This window comes from Sminthopsis crassicaudata, chromosome 5 (assembly GCF_048593235.1).
Source record: "Sminthopsis crassicaudata isolate SCR6 chromosome 5, ASM4859323v1, whole genome shotgun sequence".
Taxonomy (NCBI): Eukaryota; Metazoa; Chordata; class Mammalia; order Dasyuromorphia; family Dasyuridae; genus Sminthopsis; species Sminthopsis crassicaudata.
Genome location: NC_133621.1, coordinates 44430581 through 44456418, shown reverse-complemented (window position 1 = coordinate 44456418; position 25838 = coordinate 44430581). Strand labels below are relative to the sequence as shown.

The 25838-nt window shown below is 37.2% G+C and overlaps 1 protein-coding gene across 2 annotated transcripts in view; it reads right to left on the bottom strand.

Annotated features, from left to right (window-relative positions):
• Nucleotides 1-25838, bottom strand: part of CRTAP (cartilage associated protein) — an 84101-nt gene that overhangs the window by 31206 nt on the left and 27057 nt on the right. For both annotated transcript variants that reach the window (XM_074272215.1, XM_074272216.1), the window contains exons 2-6: nt 22607-22756; nt 22295-22466; nt 18164-18292; nt 13639-13784; nt 10462-10545 (exon numbers count right to left, since the gene is read on the bottom strand). In XM_074272215.1, the coding sequence (XP_074128316.1) occupies nt 10462-10545; nt 13639-13784; nt 18164-18292; nt 22295-22466; nt 22607-22756 (681 nt within the window). The remainder of the gene's footprint in view (nt 1-10461; nt 10546-13638; nt 13785-18163; nt 18293-22294; nt 22467-22606; nt 22757-25838) is intronic.

Genomic DNA, 25838 nt, shown 5'->3' with positions numbered 1-25838 from the left:
CAATCCTAGAAGCATTTTATCTAAAATAGTAAACAGTAAGACAGCACTCAGATTTCCAGAAATACAGTCTCAACTCTCTATATTTCCCTATAGGATGTTATCAACAGAATTAAAAATGTGAAGCATTTGATGTAGCCAGCTTCAGGAAGAGTTTCAGCCCATGCCAAAGCTTTACTTGGCCTTCAGAAAGGGATGAAGAGAAAAAGCATCAGTCATCCAGAGCCAAGAAGATTGTACTTTCCAGTTTCATTGGTAAAATAATTTCTTATCCCCAATTATTTTCATGAGTAAATAATTCATTACTTGTGGATTAACTTTATAAACCTAATCATGTCATTTTTAACTGTTCTTTGGAAGGACAAATATTAAAGCTTGAAGCTTAAATACTTTGGCTACATAATGAGAAGATGGAACTCAATGAACGGATGTTGGACAAAGATTGAAGGCAAAAGGAGACAGGGATGGCATCTGTGGTCTGAGAGATCATAGAGAATCAGACACAACTGGACAAGTTGTCCTGTCATCCCTCAAGACCCTTCAGTGACTCCCTACTGCCTTCCTCTAAAATTGATCCTTCATAATTTGGCAGCCAAATGTCTCTACATTCTGGTGTTATTGTAGTTATCTGTATAACACTTAGTTTGGTATCTTTGGGTTTACTACTCAATAGCAAGAGAAATCCAACCCAACTAAGCAAAGACAGGTCAAAAAAGTTGGCCCAGCCCTTGGGGATTTGTAAACAGATGTTGGAGGTATCAGAGCCCTTAGGAAATTAAATGTTTCATTTGAAAGTTTGGAAAAGGATATAGAAAAATGTATTCTAGAATTCACTGTCTTTGCTTGGATGAGTCAATGGGTGTAAATTAGCAGTAGGAAATCAACATAATTTTAAAGTTAAGAAATGCCAAGAGCTCCAAGACACTCACTCAGGCCAGAGTTTGAATGCAGCATTTGTCTGAGGATCTTGATAAAGAGTAAGAAAAGGGCAATGACCGAGTAAGATGACAACCTGATTATGTCTCTGTATGTCTTTGGACAGTAGACTAGGGGAAGAATAAGGTATAACAGAAAGTCCCAAAGACCAGAAGCTCTACAAAAGTACTAGAAACTATTAAAAAATATAGATTGGGCCTCAACAGCACAAAGGAAAATGCCATCTTGAACAGTAATGGATAATTTAAGTAACACTTTACAAACTCGGGCATATTTTGTTTTTTATTATCCATCTAATGAAACAAAAAATTTGAGAACTGAGAGGAGAAAAATAGTGGCTTCTTCATGACACCTGTTATGTACCATTAAGGTGCTAAAGAGTCTCTCAGGACACTACCTTTCTCAGCTTTATCTATTCTTAGATAAAGAATCACCTCTCTCCTCTACAAATACTATTACTATTGGGAAAGGGTATTTTGGGAGGGCAATATGAATAACAAAACAGCAAAATCACTATTGGACAAAAGCCCTGTAATATCCAAGTACATCAGAGGGATAAAAGTCTTTGTAGAATAGAAATTAGGAAGAAGATATCAGAAGCAAAGAGACAGTGTGAAAATTCACATCCAGTGTCATCTAGACCAGGAGCTTTTTGATCTTTTCCCACTCACTTGAGAAATTTTTATGTGAACCCAGTATACAAGTATATAAAATAGATATACAAATCAAACATTTACTGATAATAAATCATAATTTGCCAACTCCCACATTCAGTTAAGAGACTCCATAGGAGGTTGCAACCCGCAATTTAAAAAGCTAGGATTTATAATACAAGGACACGGGTTTAGCACTAAAGACTATCTGAAGGGAAAGGACTAATTTGTGGGCAATACCTAATGGAGTAGCCATATAATTAGCTAAATGAAGAATCATAATTGGACAGTAAATAAAGAATGAAGCATGGGGAAAGGAGTTCTAGAAGGTCACAGTTAATGCAAATGTGAAGATTAATATTAAATACATTTTAGCTCATACTAAATAGACATCATATAAAGTGAAGTGGAATGAAAGGCTCAATATCACAAGCAGGTGGAGAAATAATACAGAGATGATAAAAGACGGTCATCATGGTGAAATGGGTATATGAGAAAACTGAACACAGGCATTGAGAGCCTTCCTGACTTGGTGTGCTTATATGGGTATATATCTAGTCTACATATTACCTCTCAGAACCCCCTTGTAGCACAGTTCTGATTACACCAAACATCCCACTTACTCCACCTTTGACCTGAAAGCATTGAAACCTAGATGTTCATCTTTTCTTAGACACCCCAATGGAAGCAGAGATGATACAATCTTTTGACTAACTAAAATACAACTGGACATTACCAAAAAGACATAAACAATTACCTAATTGTTACCAAAAAGTAGAACAGGAGGTTAAATATTCAGGCAGGATTTTGTAAAGGACAAGATGCATTATAAATGACATGATCCTTAGTACTAGTTTTAAAGCATTGGGAAAAGTGGAAGGACACTAAAACCTGCACTTCTTCTTTAGTAAGAGTCCTTGTGGCCCATTTGGAGTTTTCTTGGCAAAAGTACTGGACTGCTTTGCCATTTCCTTCTCATCTTCATTTTACATATGAGGAAACTGAGGCAAACAGAATCAAGTGACTCGATCAGGCTCACACAGTTAATGTCTGAGGTCTCATTTGAATTGAAGAAAATAAGTGTTTATGACTGGTGGGCCAGCACTCCGTGCCACCTAGCTGCCCTCAAAACCTGTACTACATCTTTTCATACTTTCTTGGGTTCTTGGCTGACCGAAAATTTGCCATGAGAAACCCTGGGACAGGGTTTGGAAGCTTCTCTAGTCCATGAAGAACTTAAAGTTGTTTTGATACTTAATGTGATATTAATGCTTGTGTGCCTCCTTTGTTCTAATCCTAAATGAATTGAGTCCACATATTTGGAATGGCTCTATGGATAATTTTAGTGATTATTATAATCTTAAGCACAGATCATTCTAGATCACTGCAGGAGTAGACAGCAGAGGATAGAATGTAGTGAGGATGAATAAATTAATTTAGGATGAACACCTCCCTTACAGGTCTACACTTTGTGATTAAGTATTGTTATATAAGTGGTTTTTCTGAAGATAAAGGCTTGAGTGGTACAGCTTGGGAATGCCATGTGTGTCCCCCAGATTTAGGAAACATCTCCTAATGATGTATGTGTCCCCAAATCTGGTCAGAAATAGATGAAAAGTCGATGTTAACTATGATTGATGGGTTTCCTTTCATCATAAGTTTAGATAATCAGTTTCTAAACAGAAATAAGCAATTTGTAAATTTCCTTAGCCAAAATCATAAAAATCCATCAGAAATCGTGATCATAAGTCTATTCTTGGGTAGTGATCAGCACAGACAAAATAAATTCAAGGTAATATGGAGGTAGGCATGGGGTACAGATGTAGAAGATGGCACCTGAGCTGAGTTTTTAAGGCAACAAGGGCTTTTGCTTTTTCCCTTCTTACATCCAGTTGTGTGGACAGACTAATCTCTAGACTGCTATGAAATTCAGCCAGGGAAAGGGCAACATGGAATTATCAACTCAGTTCAATTCAACTGACCTCAACTCTATTCAACCTAATAAGGAACCTGGAAGATCTGGTTAAATGAATGGGACTTAACTCTATTTAAGTCATCAAGCGCATGATCTGGCACATCAGGAAGCTCCAGGACAATGTATCCTGTATTTCCAGCTCTCTTTCCCATAACTTTCTTCTGCTTTTTCTAATTACTTGCAAGATCCAGGAAGAGAACAGCCAAACTAGTGTTGCAAATAATACTAATAGTTCACATCCACATGGTGCTTTCAGACTTAGAAAGGGCTTTCCTGATGAATGATATAAAATTAAAATCATCTTGTTGTTAGGGATAAAAATGCATTATTTGAAAAAAACTGTTGGGAAAATTGGAAATTAGTATGCCAGAAATTAGATATGGATCCACACTTAACACCATATACCAAGATAAGATCAAAATGGGTCCATGATTTAGGCATAAAGAATGAGATCATAAATAGATTAGAGGAACAGGGAATAGTCTACCTCTCAGACCTGTGGAGGAGGAAGGAATTTATGACCAGAGGAGAACTAGAGATCATTATTGATCACAAAATAGAAGATTTTGATTACATCAAACTAAAAAGTTTCTGTACAAACAATATTAATTCAAACAAGATTAGAAGGGAAGTAACAAATTGGGAAAATATTTTTAAAGTTAAAGGTTCTGATAAAGGTCTCATTTCCAAAATATATAGAGAATTGATCCTAATTTATAAGAAATCAAACCATTCTCCAATTGATAAATGGTCAAAGGATATGAACAGACAATTCTCAGATGATGAAATTGAAATTATATCCACTCATATGAGTGTTCCAAATCACTACTGATCAGAGAAATGCAAATTAAGACAACTCTGAGATACCACTACACACCTGTCAGATTGGCTAAGATGGCAGGAACAAATAATGATGAATGTTGGAGGGGATGTGGGAAAACCGGGACACTGATACATTGTTGGTGGAGTTGTGAAAGAATCCAGCCATTCTGGAGAGCAATCTGGAATTATGCCCCAAAAGTTATCAAACTGTGCATACTCTTTGATCCAGCATTGCTGCTATTGGGCTTATGTCCCAAAGAAATACTGAGGAGGGGAAAGGGACCTGTGTGTGCCAAAATGTTTGTGGCAGCTCTTTTTGTTGTAGCTAGAAACTGGAAGTTTAATGGATGTCCATCAATTGGAGAATGGTTGGGTAAATTGTGGTATATGAAGGTTATGGAATATTATTGCTCTGTAAGAAATGACCAGCAGGAGGAATACAGAAAAGCCTGGAGAGACTTGCATGAACTGATGCTGAGTGAAATGAGCAGAACCAGAAGATCACTGTACACTTCAACAACAATACTGTATGAGGATGTATTCTGATGGAAGTGGAAATCTTCAACATAAAGAAGAGCCAACTCACTTCCAGTTGATCAATGATGGACAGAAACAGCTACACCCAGAGAAGGAACACTGGGAAGCGAATGTAAATTGTTCGCACTACTGTCTATCTACCCAGGTTACTTATACCTTCGGAATCTAATACTTAATGTGCAATAAGAAAATTGGATTTACACACATATATTGTATCTAGGTTATACTGTAACACATGTAACATGTATGGGATTGCCTGTCATCTAGGGGAGGGAGTAGAGGGAGGGAGGGGAAAATCTGGAAAAATGAATACAAGGGATAATGTTATAAAAAAAATTACTCATCCATATATACTGTCAAAAATATATATAATTATAAAACTAATTAAAAAAAAAGAAAGAAAAAAAATCATCTTGTTGGCCCCAAAGAGATGTGAAAAGGCACTGTCTCACCCCTCCCCTTTTTGGGAGGTGACAGCACATAAGATCAGATTGGGACAGGGCCTGTGATTTCCTAGCATAGGCAATCTCTTAGGTAATAAATTCCATCTAAAAAAGTAGAAAACATCCATCTTTCTTTCCCCAATTAATAGTCTTAAAGAGCTGCTTAAAGTCCTGAGAAGTTAACTTATTCACTGAGGATTGCACAGTCAGTCTATATCAAAGGCAAAACTCAAAAAACCTCATCTTTGGGACAGCTAGATGGTACAGTGGATAGAGCAGTGACCCTGGAGTCAGGAGCACACTAAACATCTAATTAGCTTAACCCCAATTGCCTTACTGAACACACACACACAAAACAAAACAAAAAAAATAAATAAATAATAAAATAAAACCTTGTGAAATATGAAGTTCATTTTACAGAGGAAGAAAGATTCAATAAATTACCTAGGATCACAACTGTTGAAATTAGGTTTCAAAATCAAGTTCTTAATTCTGAAATTAGAAAACAAAATCAAGAACAAAAAGAAGAGAAAGATGAGAGAAATTCTGTCCATGTTTTAAGTCTAATGCAGGGGTTCTCAAACTCTGGCCCTGGGCCAGATGTGGAGCTGAGGACGTTTATTCGGCCCACCAGGTTATGGCAAATGGGCTGAGGGGCAGAGACAATGTGAGGTTTTGTTTTACTACAGTCCGGCCCTCCCACAGTCTGAGGGACAGTGAATTGACCCCCTATTTAAAAAGTTTGAGGACCGCTGGAATGTTTCCTGAAATAGAACTAAGTTTGTTGCTCCTTCTTCACCAAGCTGCCCCTCAGTCTGTCCAAGTATCGGAAGTTATATTTCATAATAGAAACAATTTATCATGATGAATACAATCCCCACCCTAAGGAGAGTGTCTGACCAGTCTAACCATTACTCAAATAATGCTCTAACTTCCAACCAAAGTCTGAACTTTTAAAAAGGAAAAAAATATTTTGGAAGCATTTCAAACCTACTGTTAATTCAAATAATTTGTCATGACACACTTTGCATTTGTCAGGAAACATCTCCTGTTAGTGGTATTTGTTTTCTTTTTGCATAAACTAGAAGAAAGGGGTTTGACACAACACTGGAAAAGGTCTGAAGGATCCATAGTGGATAACAAGATATAGTTTTTTTTAAAAATTGACCATTTCCATGTGACAGCTGTATCTGCTTGTAGAATTTCTACATACTTTTCATGAAATTTGAAATTTACATCTGGAATGCATGCTACCATTTACTAATTCAGAGAACATTTTATTTGGCCATAATTTATGACTTATGCAAACAAGAAATTATCCAAACATGTTTTCTCTGTATGTCATTTCCTCTGCTCTATTTCAAGTCACAACTGAACTATTAAAAGCCAGTTTAAAAACAAAACAACAAATTGTTTGTAACGCCCTTCTACTCTTTCAGGGCAATGATTCCCATGGAATTGGAATCTTAGAAATCTGTAAGATGGCAGAACTTGCTACAACTTCCTACCATGACTTAAAATCACTGTGAAACTTCCTAATAACATTTTCCTGCCTAGAACAGCCAATTTAGTTTTTTTTTCTTCCCAGCCGAGAGGCCTATAAAGCTAATCCCAGTTAAGGTTTTCCAGGATGTCTCATTCCAAGATGTAAAAAGAAAAAAAAAAAAAAAAACCTTAGTTGCCTGGAAAATGTTATAAAGAAGTTTCACTGTATTTAACATCTTATTTCTGCCAAGCTGGCCTCTAAAGGTACAAAGCTGAAAACTCCATCAACATTCTTTAGGTGAGTGAACACCTCTTAAAATGACTAGGAGAGTAGGACATTCAAACACGCAGTCATGGCATCAGCTGGATGCTCTGGGAACTTGGGCCTGATGTAGCATGGTAGGAGCACGCTGAGTTCCTGAAGAGTATCAAGGTGTGGAATTGGGCCTGAGGAATTTGCATGTAAGATCTTGGTTTCTTAATACTTCGAGTCCAATCCCAAATATCCACTGGACAGTCAGAACCTGACCCATTCTCTCTCTGGCTATGTTCTGAGGACAATGTTGACCCTCATTCACTATCCAAACAGTAGCGTCCTAACCTTTTGTGGGCCAGGTCGGCATAGAATAAATGAGCAGGTTTTTTCACTTGATCAGCAGTGGGTAAAAGCTGACAACAGGCAGAGTTAGGCCTGATGTCAGGGAAAACTTCCTGCCACTAAGAGTTTTATAAAAGTAGAATGAAATGACTCAGTAGAGTTCCTCGAGCAATGATCACTCAAAAGTTATAATGTAGTGTGCATTCTAGTTTAGGAAAGGTTGGTGGGCTGCTAAGGTCCCTTCCATATCTAAAATTCTTTAATTCTTGGTAAAAATGTATTTCTAATATCTTCAATCTATTTTTTCCTCTTCTCTTCTGCTTTCAAATACAGATCTCTTTTATGAGAAGAAAAACATTCACAAAAGCAAAAAACAAAAATTCCACACAAATTGTCCTTTAAAGATTCTATTTCATCTTTCTCCTATTCAATGAAACTGGATCATAGAATTAAGGCAGAGCAGCCTCGTGGAATATATCTCTTTTATATACCTATATGCCTGGGGTCATGTAAAAATTTCTTTAGCAAAAAGGGGTCTCAAGTGGACAAAGTTTGAGAAGCCCTGCTAAATATTCAACATTGCTATGTAAGGCATTGAACCTCATGTCAGGAAATGCTCCCTTCCCTTTTGTTTCATTTCTAACACTTGTACCTAAAATGCAAAGGATAGTATTAATCTTTTTTTCTTCAACATATAGTTATTGATGAAGAAAAAGAATTGTGTCTTATCTATACTATCTATTTCTCCTAGAACCTCATACAGTGACCTTAATAGCATAAAGCCTTCAGAAAGATTTTCCAAGAAAGAGGTCTCCTTATAGCATCAAGAAATCTGGTTTTCTGTCCTGCCTTTGCCACTTAACTACCTGTGTGACTTTGAATGACCTTGCGTGAATGATCTTGAATGAAGGCCACTGGATCTAATTCTCTTGGGCTTTTTCAACAAATGGGGAAGGCGAGCAAGGTCACTCACAGGCGTCACCTAACTCTAAATTCTAGAATTGCTAAAGGGAACTAGATACAATTTACATTAGAAAAGACAATGTTTATAGCTCATAGCAAAATGGAGGAGAGGAATAAACTATCTGAGCATTTTAAAAATATTACTGTAATTTAAAATTCAGGGCAGCTAAGTATGTTAGTGTACTGGGCCTGAAGTTAGGAAGACTCATTTTCCTGAGTTCAAATCTGACCTCAGATAGTGATTAATTTTATGACCCCAGTCAAGTAACTTTACTTTCTTTGTCTCAGTTTCCTCATCTATAAAATGATCTGTAGAAGAAAATGGCAGACCACTTCAGTATCTTTGCCAAGAAAATTCCAAAAGAGGTCACAAAGAGTTGGGCTCAACTGAAACAACTGAACAACAACAAATACTTTAAATGTATTATTTTTAAAAGGTTAAAAAAAAAAAAAAAGGATGATATTGAGATACTGACAAATCTTCCATCTGAAGAAATGATGACCTTGGTTTTCATTTCTTGTTTTTCCTTTTTTTGTTTTTTGTTTACCTTTTTTGTAATAACAGTGTCCTTTCTTAAAAATAATCATTAATCCTAGATTTTTTTTTCAGGGCCTCTGCACTTCAGGGAGAATTCAACATTGTGATAGCTTTAATCAAATGGGAAAATATTTTTTTGGATAACTCATATTTATAAAACATTTTTTCTTCATCTCCATGTGAAATAGAAAGTGAAGTATTAGTTTCATTTTACAGATAAAGAAAACAATATCTGAAAGATTATGTGATCTGGCTGCAACCACATAGATAATACAGCCCTCTCCTATAATCTGCAAGAGCCATGCTCTCTTCACAGGTTTGTCTCCCCTTCAATTAATTCATCACTCAAACTGCTACTATATCTTCTTTCCTTATGGACCAATCTGATCACTTCCTTCCCCAATTCAAAACTTTTGATGACTCTTATCTATTGTTTTATGATTATACTCATATCTTTGGGTGTATTTTTCTTTTTTCATATTTGTATTTCCATGTGCAGTGTCTAGCACAGAGTAGATATCTAATAAATGCTAGTTGAATTACTTTTGAATACACTTCCAATTCCTTAGTCCAGCATTTATGGCTCTCTACCATCCCTCATAAGTCTCTCTCTCTCACCTTATCTCGTACAGCTTTGAGACAACTTGGACTACCTTAGTCTCTCATCTCTGTTCCTCTAGTTATGCTGGGTTTTTTTATTCCTGGGATACCTTTCTTCCCATTTACCTAAATCCATCACCTGTTCAATTCTTACTCATCTTTTATGTTCTGTCTCCAAGATCACCTCCTATATCAAGTCTCCTTGATCCTGCTGGTCAATAAAGAATATCTCCTTGGCTTCCCTCCCCTTTCCCCCACATATTCTGGGATCTCATTTTCATGTGTTTATATATTATTGTCAGTACATTGACAAATTTATTGATCACCTACAAAGTGCCAAGGGCAGCTAGGTAGTGCAGTAGATAAGAGTGCTGGGCCTGAAGTCAGAAAGACTTGATATCTTCAATATAAATATGGCCTCAGAAGCTTACCAGTGGTAAGTTACTTAACCCTATTTGCCTCAGTTTCCTTATCTGGAAAATAAGCTAGAGAAAGAAATAGCAAACCACTCCAGTTTCTCTGTTAAGAAAATCCTAGATGAGGAAGACAGCAAATAGAAGGGAACTAAAAAGGGAGGGAGGGGTACCTGATAAAGGGACCTCTTGGAGAACTCCAAAGGAATGGAGCTAGGTGGGAAATGAAGAAGTGAATGGGCTGGAAGTTTGGGGAGGACTGTTCTGTCCTCCAATTGGAGAAGTTCGTGAGTGCTGGGGTTGATGTAATATTGTAGGAGGAAGAGGTTCCTAGGGCAGGAAATGTTACACTGATTTGTACTCCATCCTTAATTGAATGTAACTATCATGAGAACAAGAACCCATAGCTTTACTCAAGTTTATTTTGACTGGGCACAAGACTTAAGCACACAGTGGGTGCTTAATAAATATTTGTTGACTTGAACTGAACTAAAAACTCACCTCATCGTCATCCATTATGTTTTCTTTAGCAAATTCGTAGAGTTCCTTTTGAATTGTTGTTACATTAAAGTATTGAACAGCTTCCTGTTGGGGAAGAAAAGAATATAATGGGTCAAGGTTGGTGATGATAAGTATCAACCCTGTTCTGGGCCCTATGTCTCCCCTGGGGATACAAATACCATATTTCTTCCAGCCACAGCACAAATATCACCTTCTATGAAGCTTTCCTGATCCCCCCAGATGCTAGTATACCCCCTCCTAAGTCATATACTTAACTCTGTAATTACCTACTTTGCATTCATTTTCTGGATATGTATTCTCTATATAGGAGTTAGTATATACATATTATTACAGCAATATGTATAGGGCAGCCAGATGGTACAGTGGATAAAGCACTAGGCATAGAGTCAGGAAAACCTCAGTTCAAATCTACCCCCAGACACTTACTAGTTGCATGACTCTGGGCAATTCACTTCACCTTGTTTGCCTCAGAATCCTCATCTGTAAAATGAGCTGGAGAAGGAAATGACAAAGTCCTCTTATCTCATAATTTATTTTGCTTCTGCTCCAATGAATGGAACAAAGATAAATAGAAACTGATTCCCATTCTACATAAGGAAGGTCTTCCTAACAATTAGAACTATCCAAAAATGGAAAGTGCTACCTCATAAAGAGGTAAATCTCCCATTATCAGAAGTACTTAAGTTGAATGGTCCTATATCTGGGATGCTCAGATACAGGTAAGAGGATGAATTGGATGATTTCTCAAATTCTGTGGTTCTGCATAAATAATAACTTAATGATAATTGTTAATAAGCAATTTGGCCTCTAATCTGAGACAAGTTGTCAAAGCTAGATCAAGGAAAAGGAGGAAGGAAATAGGCATTTATTGAGCACCCACTATATAAATATTATCTCACTTTCTCCTCACAATATCCCTCTGGAAGAGAGGTGCTCTTACACGTTCTATTTTACAGTTCAGTAAACTAAGACAAGTAGTGGTTAAATGACTTGGCCAGAGTCACACAATAATTTTCTGAAGAAAAATTTAAATTCCAGTGTTCCTGGCTCCATACTCAGTCTTCAATACCCACTGTGCTACCTAACTGCCTTCAACAACTTTTTTCAATGAAGAAAAAAAGATAGACAAAGCAATAAGGATGTAATCCTAACTTTTGTTTCACCAATCAATAAACACATTTTAAGCACCATGTGCTTGTACTTCAACCTTGAAGTCCACTAGGAATCAATATATAAGTCTGAGACACATATGAGGAACCAAGAAATGAGGGTAGGAAAAGAGTACAGGAAAAATAAAGGAAGATATGAAGATAGAGGAGGGGGAAAAAAGAAACCAATGTGGTCAATAGTCATATCAGTGTTAACTAGCATTGTGAAATATAACATTTTGCATAAATTATATTCTTTGATCTTCATAAGTCTGAGCAAAAGTTACTAAAGATCTGTATTAATATGTGTGTTTGACAGGGCCCGTAGTAGGTGTTTTACATCTGTTTTCCAGGTGAGATCAGAGGTGCCAAATGAGTTGCACTGATCAAGGATGGGCAGATTTAGGGGAGAGCCCATGAGGCTCCTCTGTATATGGGGAAAGAGAGAAGACTCGAGACTGAGGCCGGTGGCTGCTATGATCCTTGGGCAAAAAGCCACTGTTTTAACTCCGAGAGACAGTCCTTCCTTGAGAATACTGCCAAACAGAATAAAATGACAAGCATTCATTCAAGAGGTTCTGGCCCAATAACCACACACTTGTCTTTTTTGAGGACAAGGACACTGGGCTCTATTGTTTCTCCAAAGACATCTTCTTTGATCAAACAAAGATTTCCACTGCAAATAGCCCCCAACACCATCAACTGCAATTCTTTACTTGTTCAGTCATAAAAAGACTAGAACTTTTCCTAAAAAAAAAAATATACTCTTGGACCCTAGTTGTTTTGGGGGAAGGAGTTTGTGCTCATCAATTATAATCCCTGAAGCCCTTAGAGGTGCTTTGGAACAGAATTCATACTACATATGCAAAAAATGGGCTTCACTTTGCTCGGGTAGACATAAGCTGAATTGATATAATTTTTGGACATGGCTAAGCAGGAATTTATCTGACCCTGTGTTTATCATTCCCTCCCTTCCCCCCAGTTGGAGAAGCAGGAGGAAGAGAGAAAGTAAATGCTTGTTCATTGAAAAAGAAAGCTAAATTTAAAATGGATATAACTTGACTGATTTTTATTGACAAGAGTTTTATTTTTTAAAATGGATAGAGCCTGACTGCTTTTTAGTAAGGAGAGTTTAATTTTTCTTTTTTTTCTCCCCCAAGTAAAAAGAGAATGGGAAGCAGGAAAAGTAGTACTTTTTAATTGAGAAGAATTAAAATAAAAGTGTTACATATTAAAAAAAAAAAAAAAAAAGAATAACAGATACATGTCTATCTGGAACACAGAAACTATATTAAAGCGATGACTTTGTAGAGACAGAGATTAGAGGAGAGAAGGGCATGCAGAAGGCCATGGAAGATTTTTGAACACTGGGTTAGATGCTGTCTTCCTTAACCTCCCCTCCTCCTCATGCCTATCATTTTTTTTTAATGGCAAGGAAATCTGCAGAGGCAGATGGTACAATGGACAGGACGCTCAGCCTGGAATCAGTAAAAATGTTTCCTAGCTGTGTAATTCTAGGCAAGTCATTGAACTTCTGCCTGCCTCAATTTCCTCAAATGTAAAAATGTGATGATAAGAAGCACCTATCTCCCAAGGTTATTGTGAGGATCAAATGAGATATTATTTGCAAAGTGCTTTGGTGCACAGTAGGTGCTAAATAGAAGAGGGGACAGGAAATGATTTGCAAGTAATATCCTCATAAACCCTAGTTGTCTGATTAAGCATGGTCCCAAAGGTGAGAGATAAGAAAGCAGCACTAACTTGGCTTCTTTGCAGAAATGAGGGACTACAGGTACATGACATATATGATTTAATGAACCCTCCCCAGACTTACTCTCCCACTCTCTTCTTCTTTGTTATACAAGGTTATACTTTGTTATACTCCTCTTTGGAGGAGGAGGGGAAATACAGATGTTATTAAGAAAAAAGAAAAAAAAAGACCAAAATGCACTAAAAAAAAAAATTAAAATTTACTCAAGAAATAAGACAAATTTTAAAAATAGCTTACCGATCTGGGCTGGAAATGCTCATCTGTGAGACCCCACTTCTCTCTGTGGTACTCATAGTATACCAGATTCTGTTTCATGACTTCATCTTTCTGATCAAAGAGCATATAGCTGGCAACACATGGAGCAGCATTCTTCATGTCATTCACTGGATTGGGTGGGAAGGGAAGGAGAAAAATGGATTTAGAAGGTCATATTTCATTGGAGATGGAGTAGAATTTCCTAAAGATCTTTAAAAATACTGAAAGGATTTAGGGAAAATCTTACATATCTTATTGGATAGTTTCTGGTTTGAAAAACCTGTAATTGGATGATCAAAACTAGAAACTGTATTGGGCCAAGTAATTTCCATAAAAGTGAGTATCTGCTGCAGGATTTGAGGTCAGTATTAAGAAAAGGAAGTACCGGGGGCAGCTAGATGGGGCAGTGGATAGAGCACCAGCCCTGAAGTCAGGAGGACCTGAGTTCAAATCTGGTCTCAGACACTTAACACTTCCTAGCTGTGTGACCCTGGGCAAGTCACTTAACCCCAGCCTCAAGAAAAAGGAAAAAAGGAAAAAAAAAGAGAGAGAGAGAAAAGGAAGTACCTTTTGCACAAACAAAATCAATTTTGTTAAAATTTTAAAAAGAAGCTATTGTTGGGAAAATCTTTGCATCAAGTGTCTCTGATAAAGATTGATCCGTAAGACATATGCAGAATTAATGGAATATATAAGCTCAAGAACCATTTATTCCCCAGTAGTTGAGTTGCCAAAGAATATAAGTACCTTTTCCAAATAAGAAATGCAAACAATTCATGGCCCCAAATGCAAATCAAAAGGACTTTGATGTTTCACATTATATCCCCAAAATGTGGCAAAAATGATAAAAGACTGAAATGGTCTATGTTGGAGACACTACAAGAATATAGACACACTGTTATTCTGTTAGTGGAGCCATGAATAAGTCCAGTCACTAAGGAAAAGGAAGTATGTGAGGGAAAAAGTGACTAAAATCTTCATACTCCTACATCTGGAGATTCCAGTGTCACATATATGACTCCAAAGAGGTCAAAGGCAGGGAGAAAACCCCCAAGGACATCAAAATATTCATGGGAGCAGTTTTTTGTGGTAGCAAAGAATTAGGAAAACTAAGTGGGAAGGAGGCACTCATCAACTGGAGATTGGATAACTATGATGCAGGAATAGAATAGAATAATAGCATTGTAACATAAAAGGAGCATAAGGAAATCTGAGATATATGAGAAGACAAATGAAAAGATGAATAGAAATAAGCAGAATCAAATAAAAAATATATGGAATGTCTACAATAAATGAAGGAAGGAATAAAAAACCCTTAAAACTAAATTATATTATGTAATACAATCTCAAAGAGATGAAAGAATGTATATCCTTCCTTTCTTTTGAGAGGGAGACTTTCATGTAGAATGTTGCATGTGGTAGTTTTGCTGAACTTTTGAAGATTAATGTTGTTTTATTTTTAATCTCTGTTACAAAGGGGGAGCCTTGCTGGGTGGTGAAGAGGAAAAGGGAAAGTTTCTAAATGAATATGATGTAAAAACAAAAGGCATAAATAAAACTTCCTTTTAGAATAATTGAGAGGGCTAAAAAAAAAAAATTTAAAAGAAAAGGAAAATATCATTGTTGGGTTTACTTATCAAGGAAAATGCCCCTGGTTAAACAGCCCCTAATCTTGTGACCCTTAGCAAGTTACTCAACTGCTGTTTGCCTCAACTTTTTCAACTGTAAAATGGGGATACCTTCCAAAGCTGTGGTGAAAAAATAATTGGATATATGTAAAGTATTTAGCACAGTGCTTGGCATATAATAGGTGCTTAATAAATGCTTGTCCCCTTCCCTTCACTCTTATCCTGGTCATTCTGGGTCTGAAAACGTTTCTTTAGACCAAGACTTATCTATGCTTAGCTCCAAAATACTAGACCACAGGGGTGACTCAGGTACTCAACACTGCAGGGTGTGGCTGGATTGTCTAGACTGAATTAAAGTAGCCAGCCTCCACTGAAGGTCAGCCTCTGGGGCACTGGAGCAGACCTAAGCCAGTATGGAAAGGAGATTAGGGTTGAGCAGAAGGGTGAAAGGGCACCTATTCTGGATGACTCATATTCAGCATTCTGGCATACAAGTTATTAAAACTGGGTTCCCTAAATGTCATCAGCTTGCCAAAATATTCATTTATATGTGTGATTTGTGCCATCTAGTGGTGGTTTAATAAAATAAACTCATAATTTTGGAGACAAGAGCAAGGATTGATTCCTAACTCCATAGCTGGTGGTCCACATGCATTTATTAAGGCTCATTATGTTCCAGCATTTGTGGCATCTTAAAATATTAAAGGAACCCAGAGAGAGGGCTGTGGGAACTGAATGTGGATCACAACCTAACATTCTCACTCTTTTTGTCGTTGTTTGCTTACATTTTGTTTTGTTACCCATTTTCTTTCCTTTTTGATCTGGTTTTTCTTGTGCAGCAAGAGAATTGTATAAATATGTTTACACATATTGGATTTAACATATAATTTAACATGAATAACATATAGTGGACTGCTTGCCATCTAGGGGAGGGGGTGGAGGGAAGGAGGGGAAAATCTGAAACACAAGGCTATGCAAGGGTCAATGTTGAAAAATTATCCATGGATAAGTTTTGAAAACAAAAAGCTTTTTAAAAAATAAAACAGAAAATGAAAAAAAAAAATATTAAAGGAAAGACTTGAGCAAAGCTAAAAGAATCAAGCCAATACCATTAGGAAACTCCTGCTTTAGAGGAGGAAACAGATTATGAGAGAAGTGCCCAGCCTAATTCCACACAGTTGGCTCCATCACGGAGGACCCACCACTGGAGCATCACTCTCCAGCCTACCTATCAGTGCTGCTTTCCCCATTCCAGGCTTTATCTCCCACCCTTAGAATTCGGTTAGAGAATTTTGGTATGTGTGTAGCTGGCAGGGCATATGAGGGAGAAACGATGTGCCAGGATACCAGCTCATTTTCAGAATAACTTAGATCCCACATTGTGGTCATATTATGTCCTCAAGGCTTCCGTGACCTAGTCAGAAGGCTAGACCAATGTTAGGAATGTTCAGAATGTGAGTACCGTACAAACAAGAACCCACTTCAAAGAACTCAGTACCCAAGTACCAATCCAAATTCCCCTATAAACCACCTACCAAAAATCAGGGAGCGTAAGGGAAACAGGCCCAGATCTGCAGTCAAGTTATACTGAGCTGAATCACTTTTAATTCTTTACTATCTCTGTGGCTTTAGGAAATTTGTTTTTCATCTCAGGGCCTCGTCTTCCTTCAGCAGAAAATGTAGAGATTGGAATATATAGGGCCACACCCCCAGATGTTATCATCTACACCAATATGATCAGCAAGATTATCTATTCTGATTTTGCCTTGAATCAACCATGACTTCAGGGTTTCAGGGCTGAAAGGATTCAGGTCACATAGACCAGCATTGAGAGGGGAGCTAGAGCCACAATTTCAAAATAAGCATACATATATGTATATATACATATGCATGAATGTGTATATATATATATACATGTACATTTATATTTAGATATTTTATATAATATTTTATCTTTATAAAAACCTTATAGATATTTATATATTTTATATTTACATATACATTTATGCATATAATTTCATTCTCATAAGAACTGTGAATATTTATATTTTTATACATACATGTGTATATATAATCATATTCTATCCTAATAACAAACCTGAAGATTAATTATGTGATATATATAACATGTATATGTGTATATGTACATGTATATATAAAAATTATATCTTCATAGCAAATCTATGGATATTTGTATTTATTTACACATATATATGTGATAATCTCATTCTAGTCTCATAGCAACCCTGTGAATATTTATATATATATATATATATATATATATATATATATAATATTAATTTACTTATACATACATATGTCTATATAATCTCATTCTATTTGCATAGCAACCTTGTCAACATTTATATTATACTAATTCATTTATATACACATATGTATATATGATCTCATTCTATTTTCATAGTAACTCTGTGAATATTTATATGTATTTATATTATATCATATTTATTTATTTACATGTACATATGTCTATACAATCTCATTTTAGCCTCATGACAATCCTGTGAAGCAGGTGCTATTACTAGCTCCATGTTATAGGTGGGGAAATGACACTGAGAGATGAATAAAAGATCTAATAAGCATCTGAGGCAGGACTGGAAGCCAGGTTCCAAACCAGCCCCAGATCCCCTACACCATATCACCTCTCCATTTGTGGGATTGAAATGTGGCAAGTTTATGAAGTTTTTCTTTCTGCCCAAGGGAGGAAGCCCTTCCAATGGGACAGATGTTTCAGTCCTCATAAGAAAAGATATCACCCAGGACCAGGAAAAGATGTTCTGTCATGGTGGTGCTGAAAGAATTCTGGGAAAAATGTTCTGCAACACAAATTCGTCTCTAGAGAGAAATCAATAACTCACACTTATAATATGCAAACTGCAAATAATGATACATGGTGGCCACAAACTTCTCCACGGGATAGCCCCCTATGACAGGGGTGAGGTTCTCTTCACACTTCAGTTTGCACTCCAGAACTTCAATATAATGGTCTAGAAAAACACAAACAATATCAGGGATAGTCAACATTTCTCAATAGTGCTCTGAGGGTTTCCTTTTTCCAGGATCCATTATTCTTTCCATCAGGCCTTGCTGCCTTGGGTTCACTTGTCTTACAAAGCTTACAGCCTTCTCCTCAAATTCCAGCCCCCATCCCGCAGTTTCTGCCATTTACTGCTAAGACTTCCTGCCTGAAGGCCAGAGAGATGCCTCATTTCCTCTGCCAGGGACCAGGTATGTTCAGTCCTGCCAAAGCACTTACCTGCTATCTCTTGCTGGACGCTCTCCGATATCGGTCAGCCTGGGACTGGCCCCACTCACTGACAAACTACCCTGATAATGTAGTCTGCCTGAATACTCCAGCTGTCAGCCGTGTGGCAATCTGAATTCCTGGTTAGTTAATTAATACCTAGAGCAAGAAATGCTCCAATGACACCTTACTCACCAGTCCTGTATCTCTCCTGTTACCTTATACTGCTGCCAGCTCAATCCCAACAGGCATATCTTGTCTCTGTGTCTGATATCTGATAGTAGTAATGCTACTGACTGGAACCCAATACCAATAAGTAGGAGTCAATAATCAATGGGAAAAAAGGTCATGACTAAAGAAGATTCAGGATGGCCTAGGATTTTTTTTTTTTTTTAATCCAGACTTGTGATTTCATCAACTGAGAGAAAGCAAAGAGAATAAACATTTATTAAGTGCCTACTATATGTCAGGCTGAGAACTTTACAATGATTATCCCATTGGATCCTTCTAAAACTCTGGGAGGGGGTGCTGTGAATACCCCCATTTTATAATTGAAATTTCCAGGCAGAAATTAAGTGACTTTTTCTAGTTGTACAGCTAGGAAGTATCTGAAGCAGGTTTTAGATTTGGACATCATGTTTCTAAGCACAGTATTTTATCCACTGTACTACCTTGGCTGCCATTTTAGAGAACTCTTGGTGTGAAGATTCCTTCTCTTAATACACACAAGTCACATTGGTCACTACCTAGAGTCAGACTACAAGTGTGTGTGAGAGGAAAACTCGAATTCAGTTCTTACTGATTTTAGGAAGTCCTCCAGACCCCTCCCTCTCCCCCAACTTTCATACTGACTCTTTGATTAAAGTGTATTAATAATGGTTCACATTTACATAGAACTTTAAAATTGGCAAAGCACTCCCCTCATAATAATTCTGGTGCTCACTTGTCCGGTGGGGTCTTGGGCACAACACTTAATCTCTGATCCTTAACTTATAAAATAAAAGAGGTTGGATTAGATGACTTTTGAGGTTCTTTCCAAGGAGGGAATGGAAGGATTATTTTACAGATAAACAAACTGAGGCACAAAGAGGTCAAGAAGACTTGCCCAGATCACATAGACAGTAGGTAATGGAGCTAGGACTCTTATCTTCAGGTCCTCTCATTGTAAGACCAGTGCTCATTCTCTCCAGCCCCCATCCTGCCTCTCCAATCATTCCATCCTATTTATACTCTATTCAGTCAAGCTCACTTTAAGTTTCTGTTATTTACAAACACTTCACTGCTGATATTTTCTTTTTTTTCTAATAGCATATCATTTTTCCAATCAGGTGGAAAGATAGTTTTCAACATTCATCCTTGTAAAATTCAGAGCACCAAATTTTTTCTCCCTCCCTCCTTCACCTCCCCCTCCTCAAGACAGCAGGCAATCTGATATAGGTTATATATGAACAATCACTTTTTAATGTATTTCCTATGAGTTATGTTGGAAAGTTAGCGATGTTTTCAAGTACATCTTTTGTGTTTCTTTGTTTCAAAATCAGTCTGAACTTTCATTGATCTAGAGAGCTTCCAGCTAGGAAATTCTCTCTACCAATGTAGGTCAGAAAGTGCTCAGTAGTCTAGTCTTAAAGAGTTGTCTTAGAGGTTAAAAGACTTAAAGTTAACATGTGTCAAGGGAAGATTCCAGTCATTTCTAATTCCTAGGCTAGGCTAACTCTCCATATTTCTACACAACTGCGTCTCTTTTTCTTATGGCACTTTTAGTGTCATCCACAATATTTATTTTTGATATTTGAATATTTGCAATACCAGAATTATTGGCCCAGAAGAGATGAAGTTTTTTAAAGTTCTGCTCATGTGCCAGCTCTTTCATGAACTATCTAGATAGATAGGGTGCTGCATTTGGAATCAAGATGACCTGACTCAGTCATTACTAGCTAAGGAAGTCACTTAACCTCACTCAGTCTCAGTTTCTTTATCTATAAAATGGGGATAATAATGCTATCTACTTCCCAAAGTTATTGTAAGGATCAAATGAGGTAACATGCAGAGTCCCCAGTAAAGGGTATTATTCTTATACTTACATATAAGTATCTGTTATAAACTAAAACTGCCACTTTGACCATAACTGTCATAGACCCAAATGAAATTGGGTTAATTAAAAAAAAAAATAAGTTGGATAAAAATTTTCATTTAAAGAGATTATGGCCCAGAGAATCAATGTTATGCTTAAGTCTAGGAAGGATTTTAAAAAGTGGTAATGGAAGGAGAGGAGGAGAGCTCATTCAAGGCAAATGAGATAGCAGAAAAAAAAAAAAATCAAGGAATGTTTGAAGAGGAGGTAGCAATACTAGGAAGTATGGGAAGGGTTAGTAACTATTTTATAGACTAGAAAAAAATTGAGGAAGATATTAAATTTTTTTTCTAAGCTCTCTGCTACAAGGGTACTCTGTTTTCTACTCTATAAAGTAAAAAAAAAAAAAAAAAAAAAATTACACCTTTTTAAAAAAAAAGGAAGAAATGGCCCCTGGAAACCAGAAGCAGGTTATCAAGCAGTCACACAAGGCTAATCTCATTTCCCTTTTCCCTGACAGTATTACAACACAGAAAAGGTCAGTTAGATCTGTATTCCAGCAAGGTCTAAGACAAAATATCTCATGACTAAATGTCTCCTGAACAAGATGGAGACTGAATTGGTACAATGTTCCAATCTTACTTGAGCACTCAGAGAGTTTGTATCGATTATATTAATTAATGTATTGATTATTGATAACATTAATTATGAAAACGTTTATTAATGTATTGATAACAAATCAGCTCTGGGCCAATGCCCCCTGATCAATCAACTCCAACAGCTTGTCTGTCAGCTCTGGGATCAACAGGAAATTCTGTTTGGCCTTCAAAGCCCTTCCTAATCTGGACTTTCCCTACCTTTATAGTGGTTTTCTACCCCATACCCCTGGGATTCAATGACACTGGCCTCTTCCTGCATACGAAACTCCATCTCTGGACTCTGGGCATTGTCATTGGCTGTCCCCTCGTACCTAGAATTCTCTCTCTCATCTCCCTCATCCTGCTCTCTCTGGCTTTTTTCAAGTGCTCATAAAATTCCACCTTCTGCAAGAATGCCAGTGTTTTCTCTCTGTGGATTATCTCCAACGTATATATAATTCTTCTGCAGATAGCTGTTCCCCTATTAGACTATGAAAACATTGAGAACAGGACTGTCTTTTCCCAAAGTTCAGTAGAGTTCATGGCACCCAGTAGGCACTTATGCTTGCTGACAGACTCACCTCATACTTCAACATCAGTATTTGGGTGCCTGATTTGTTTCCTAAGTTCCAAGTTCCTTTCTTAGGGCCCAAATCCTTGCTATTGTTCCTACAGGAATTTTTTATTCCTTGGTTTTTTTTATGCCTGAGAAGACCTCAAGCTCTCCTCCTAGCTACCACTAGGCTCTCCTGATGGCCTGCTCTACCCAGCCCCAGACCTCCTGATGTTGACCACTTACTCATATGGCTCTCTCCCTGCTGACTATTTCCAAATGCCCCAGATGTCTTAGCTGCTTTTCACCCTTACCTCTGAGCAGCCCTGTTGTACCATCTACCTTCTTCCAGGAGCTCTTTCTAGGTCCCATGGCTTACCTGCTCCCAATCCAGTCCATCCACTAACCCCAATACCAATCCCCTCCCAACTCCCCTGGCAAAGCACCCTGATTAAGTTTAAGATACAGTCCACTACCAACCTGCTACAGAGAGATAAAAGTCTTTGAAATCTTTAATCTCCCTGGAGCCTTCACAGGCAGCAAGACATTCATAGAAGGCCTTGAAGAAGTCAGGAAGAGCCAGTTCCATGTCAGTAATGGATGTCCTCCAATTCTCTCCATTATATGCCCGCACAGCTCTGATGAAAAGGTTCTGGAAGGGAAAGAGATTTAGTTAATGTCTCTTTTTAAAAATTAATTTATTTCTTATAAATTTCTACCTAATGTTTTTCAAGTCAAGTCATTTAGTCTCTCTTGGCCCAAATTTGAATCTGAATCTTAATTTGACCCCACCTCATAGGATTTGGTTTCCAAGTCTTTGATGTGGTCCTCAGCACCGGGCATGCTCTTGTAATAGGCCATATTTCTTAGCATCATTTCATCATTGGGATGCTTCAAGAGGAAGGTGTGTGCAGCAGCAATGGCTTTTGGAAGGTTGTTTGCCTAAGGATATAGAAAGAAGGAAAAAAAATCCTCTTTATTAACTGACCATGAATAATACAAAACAACAGTAATGGATCAGTGCTTCTAGAAAGCATCAATGTCCCCTTGCTATGTCAGTGAGTCCTGGGAGCTGATAGTTCTGCTATGATCCAAGGGCATCTATTTCACGGAGATGAGCAAATTCAATAGCCAAGAATCAAAATGTATTTACTCCTGAGAGAGATTTACTTGTGGTTGTTCAGTGTTTCTTTTCTTCTTTTTAATGTAATCTTAGATCCTGTTCTATTCTGTGGAAGAGCTTTATGGCAAAAATGCCAAAGCCTTGAATTAGACTGGAAAAAAAGGCTATCAAATCCTTTTCCTTCTGACCATGGTACAAGCCCAATTGAAGCAGGTCAGTGACTCTAAGGGGGGTTAGTTAGTCCCATTGTCTGGCCTCTGTTGCCCTGCCCATGCCTGCCTCATATCTCATTTCTTCCTAAAAAGTAATGGCTATTTTGACTTTAGAAATGGAGAAGAAAGAAAGAAAGAAAGAAAGAAAGAAAGAAAGAAAGAAAGAAAGAAAGAAAGAAAGAAAGAAAGAAAGAAAGAAAGAAAGAAAGAAAGAAAGAAAGAAAGAAAGAAAGAAAGAAAGAAAGAAAGAAAGAAAGAAAGAAAGAGAGAGAGAGAGAGAGAGAGAGAGAGAAAGAAAGAAAGAAAGAAAGAAAGAAAGAAAGAAAGAAAGAAAGAAAGAAAGAAAGAAAGAGAGAGAGAAAGAAAGAAAGAGAGAGAGAGAGAGAGAGAGAGAGAAAGAAAGAAAGAAAGAAAGAAAGAAAGAAAGAAAGAAAGAGAGAGAGAGAAAGAAAGAAAGAAAGAAAGAAAGAAAGAAAGAAAGAAAGAAAGAAAGAAAGAAAGAAAGAAAGAAAGAGAGAAAGAAAGAAAGAAAGAGAAAGAAAGAGAGAGAGAAAGAAAGAGAGAGAGGGAGAGAGAGAAAGAGAGAGAGAGAGAGAGAAAGAAAGAAAGAGAAAGAAAGAGAGAGAGGAGAGAAAGAAAGAAAGAAAGAAAGAAAGAAAGAAAGAAAGAAAGAAAGAAAGAAAGAAAGAAAGAAAGAAAGAAAGAAAGAAAGAAAGAAAGAAAGAAAGAAAGAAAGAAAGAAAGAAAGAAAGAAATGGATTAAGAATAGTTAAGAAATATTTGGTAGCTCTAAGTTTCCTCTGCAGAATAGGAGGCAATGTTACCCACTGGAAAACCTCATTGAATTTGAAGTTATTATCCCTGAATCTGAATGGAAAGCTACCCTTTCTCCAGACCTCAGTTTCCCCATCAAAAGAGTGTAAGGAGTGACCTCTAAGGTCCCTTTAAGCTTTAAATCTATGAACCTATAAGAAAATTAGAGATAGAAATTGTGTTCAAGACTCATCTTCTTTCTTTCCTTCAGAAGGAAGGAAGGAAGGAAGGAAGGAAGGAAGGAAGGAAGGAAGGAAGGAAGGAAGGAAGGAAGGAAGGAAGGAAGGAAGGAAGGAAGGAAGGAAGGAAGGAAGGAAGGAAGGAAGGAAGGAAGGAAGGAAGAAAGGAAAGGAAGGAAGGAAGGAAGGAAGGAAGGAAGGAAGGAAGGAAGGAAGGAAGGAAAAAAAATCAATGAGGAAAAGGAAAAAAAGCTGATTTCTCTTTCCTCTATCTCAAGCCCTAGATATGTTCACAGAAAGAGTAACTGAGTATATACCCTCTCATTCTCACATACACATAATCATAAGCATATACATATATATACCAATAAATTTGCCCTTCTTTTTCTTTTCTTTTCTTTTTTTTTTTTAAGATAATCAGGGTTAAGTGAGGGTTAAGTGACTTGTCCAGAGTAACACAACTAGTAAGATTTTTAGGCAGGACTGGAATTCAGGTCCCACTGACTCCAGAGTCAGATACAGCCGGTTAGTGCTCTATCTACTGCACATGGATGTCCCTTCCTTCAATTTCCAAGATCTTTTCCCACCAAACCCCAGAATGAACTTCTGGGACTACAGACATACAACATATCTAAAGTCTGGAAAAAGAATACAAGGAAAACAGTCAAAAGCTGGGGAAGATTCTATCCTCGTTGTACAGTGTAGAGCTGGAAGAAACCTTCATCCAAACAGCATGAGGGAAACCATGGATTTTGAAGCCACCCTGTATTACTCCAAAAAACAAAATTGGGAGGTAGGAGCTATTTTTATCATCATTTTATAGAAAAGGAAACAGGGTTAAGTGATCTGCCCAAGATCATACAGATTACCATTTCACCATCACAGGAGTAGTAAGATCTGCAACCAGAAAGAGAACTATGTAAACTGAATGTGGATTACAATATAGTATTTTTACCTTTGTTGTTGTTATTGGTGTTGGTTGCTTATTTTTTTTTTTTCCTTTCTCATTTTCCCCCTTTTGATCTGATTTTTCTTATGTAGCATGATAAATGTGGAAATTTGTTTAGAAGAACTGCACATATTTAACTTATATTGGATTACTTGCTGTTTAGGACAGGGAGGATACCAAGGGAGGGAAAAAGATTTGGAACAAAAGGATTTGCAAGGGTGAATGTTGAAAAACATTTTTGCATGTATTTTGAAAAATAAAAAGCTTTTATTATCAAAAAAAAAAAAAAAAAAAAAAAGATTGGGAGAAAGGAAAGAGGGGAATTGGTCTGGTTACATTGTGAAAACAAAACACAATTAAAGAACAGTCCTATGCTTTCCATTGATATCTACTTAATGTCAAAGATCCTAGAGGAAAACCCTTAGATGAGCAGACCTCGGGGTCAGAGATTTATGGGAGGACACACTGAATTGCCCAAGACGGGTAAGTGGGGCTGGTCATGCTCTTCATTGTGAGAGGAAGTAACCACATCAATGAGACCACAGATTGCATCCAAGGTTTGAAGAAATACATGATTAACAGTGGGGTGTGTTGGGAAGGATGTGGGGAGGCCATTTCAAATGCTAATGCAATTACTGACTTGTTCATTCATTTGACAAGCATTAATTGAACTTTTACGTGGCAGCATTGGGGATTCCAAAAAGAGATGTGTGCATGTATGTAGTATGGATGTGTGTTAATATATATC